Raw genomic sequence first — 2,780 nt, 5'->3', positions numbered from 1 at the left:
TTTGCAATACTTGCGTCACTTATAATGCTTAGTGCGGTGTTTCTGAGGGGACACCCAAAGTGTACATATCGTCATTCAGCTGCCAATATGGCCGTACTCGTTTTTTACACTTTTGGGATAATTGAGAAAACGGAATTGTTATTTTATAAATACATTATTTTCCTTTAAAATCATCATCATCATCATTGCCTTTCTCCCCCTGGATCAGAATATAGGTCACGAACAAATACTTTCCGGCTTTCCCTATCCCGGGCTAGACGCTTGATGTCTTCTCACTTTTCTATACCACATCAATTTCCGTGACTCTTCTCTAGGATAGATATATGACAGTAAACCTTTTGTTCCTCTCTACTCTAGACTGAGGCCATGACTGTATCAACCTTTTGTTCCTCTCTAGACTGAGGCCATGACTGTATCAACCTTTTGTTCCTCTCTAGACTGAGGTCATGACTGTATCAACCATCTGTTTCTCCCCAGACTGGCTCCAAGCCCCAGAAAGAAAGACGAGGTTCTCCGCAACAGCGGCTTTGCTCTCCCCCCTCGAGGGTTCGGCTCAGGCTTCAGGGCCAACCTGCCAAACCCAAGCCCCGTCAACGACCGGACCTTGTCCCCCGATCGTAGCGGGAACAGCTCGCTCAACGCGGCCTCGCCCAACGTAGACGTGGTCAGTGTGGACGACCCCCAGCCTGACCCGTCCAAATGCACCTTCAGCATACAGTTCCACGAGTTTGCACCAGGTAGGAACTTTCTCCTCTATTTTGTTTTTTTACTCTGTCAGACCCATGGTTCTCAATAGTCTGCTTGTTAGTGGATCTCCGCTACTGCCATTTCCTCCGCTAAATCATCACTTTGTGTATGTAATCAAGATTGTAAATAATATTTGGTAAGTGACTCTTTTACCTGAAATTATCTTCCAAACCCTCAAATTGGTATGAAATGACCTTGTTTCGATAAACTGATTGATGGTTTTTATTTCAGCATTCTTGGGTTAAACAGTATACATGGAATATTTATGGGTGTCTCGGAATAATGGTCTTCTGCCGTGGTCACGCAGAAAGTTCCTCCTATTTTAAGATTCTGAGTTGAGGCCCATGCAGGCCAGAACTGGTCTCAGTGGCCTTAGCAGAAGTCACAAATCATTTTGTATCTCATTCAGTGCTGAGTGAAAATCTGTGTACTTCCCTGCTGTGCTGAGCTGAGCAATTTGTGAGTGAACCAGTTGGGTTACGGGAAACTTCTGGAAAAAGATTATAGAACTGTAAGATGAACTAGATATGTTTGAAATCACTGCCAACACTGTCACTTGATGAACTAGATATGTTTGAAATCACTGCCAACACTATCACTTGATGAACTAGATATGTTTGAAATCACTGCCAACACTATCACTTGATGAACTAGATATATTTGAAATCACTGCCAACACTCTCACTTGATGAACTAGATATATTTGAAATCACTGCCAACACTGTCACTTGATGAACTAGATATATTTGAAATCACTGCCAACACTGTCACTTGATGAACTAGATATATTTGAAAACCCTGCGGGTCAAAATTCCATATTAACCCCTTCATGACCTACATGATGTATTTTGAAAGTGTTATTGGCTTGTGAGAAGTCCCATGAGAGATTTCCGCTGGTATTTTTTTTTTTACGTCAGTGGTCTCGAGGTTAGACCGCTGGATTGGCAACCAAAAGGTCATTGTTTTTTATCCTATCTGGGACCCAACATTCAACATTGTGTATTTAGGAAAAGCGTTTCACACAAACTTTCCTCTCTTCACCCTAGTGGGAATAGGTATCTGGCTGTTGACAGCAGCAGATCTTGTCAGTATGTTAGTGCTGGAGCGTCTGTAACCCACAGCTTGCTCTGTGTGCTTCCCGGGAAGCCGAGAATGTTTCTGAGTGTTCCAACGTCTGCTTGGGTAATAGTGCAGGTTGTAAAGTACACTGAGGGTGCGATAGAGCGTGGGTGTTCACTTGAAAAATGTGATTAATTTTTCTGTTAATTAGTCAAATATAGCCTACCTAGATAACATTTATCTGTATGATTATTACTGTAACTGTAATTATTCGAATGATTCAGAATGCCATAACTATCTTTATCGTTGTCATTTTTATCTTTATTGTTGATTTTATCATAGTTTTTTTTCTCTTTTAATCTATAAATCATTGTCATCTCACACGTTGTTATGGTCGTCGTTATTTATCACCACTTTTTTCTTATGTAGGATAACGGTTGTTTTTGTGTGACCATCTGTGGTGTGTGTTACGTTTACGTGAGACTGTTACATCTGTGGTGTGTGTTACTTTTACGTGAGACTGTTACATCTGTGGTGTGTGTTACTTTTACGTGAGACTGTTACATCTGTGGTGTGTGTTTCGTTTACGTGAGACTGTTACATCTGTGGTGTGTGTTACGTTTACGTGAGACTGTTACATCTGTGGTGTGTGTTACTTTTACGTGAGACTGTTACATCTGTGGTGTGTGTTACGTTTACGTGAGACTGTTACATCTGTGGTGTGTGTTACTTTTACGTGAGACTGTTACATCTGTGGTGTGTGTTACTTTTACGTGAGACTGTTACATCTGTGGTGTGTGTTACGTTTACGTGAGACTGTTACATCTGTGGTGTGTGTTACTTTTACGTGAGACTGTTACATCTGTGGTGTGTGTTTCGTTTACGTGAGACTGTTACATCTGTGGTGTGTGTTACTTTTACGTGAGACTGTTACATCTGTGGTGTGTGTTACGTTTACGTGAGACTGTTACAGC

General features: G+C 41.4%; 1 protein-coding gene across 1 annotated transcript in view; it reads left to right on the top strand.

Annotated features, from left to right (window-relative positions):
- The window catches only part of LOC101847175 (protein hunchback), a 10,830-nt gene that overhangs the window by 4,708 nt on the left and 3,342 nt on the right, over nt 1-2,780 (top strand). The window contains exon 3 of the mRNA XM_005113321.3: nt 478-737. Coding sequence (XP_005113378.1) covers nt 478-737 — 260 coding nt within the window. The remainder of the gene's footprint in view (nt 1-477; nt 738-2,780) is intronic.

This window comes from Aplysia californica, unplaced genomic scaffold, assembly GCF_000002075.1.
Source record: "Aplysia californica isolate F4 #8 unplaced genomic scaffold, AplCal3.0 scaffold01952, whole genome shotgun sequence".
Taxonomy (NCBI): Eukaryota; Metazoa; Mollusca; class Gastropoda; order Aplysiida; family Aplysiidae; genus Aplysia; species Aplysia californica.
This window is presented reverse-complemented; position numbering and strand designations above follow the sequence as displayed.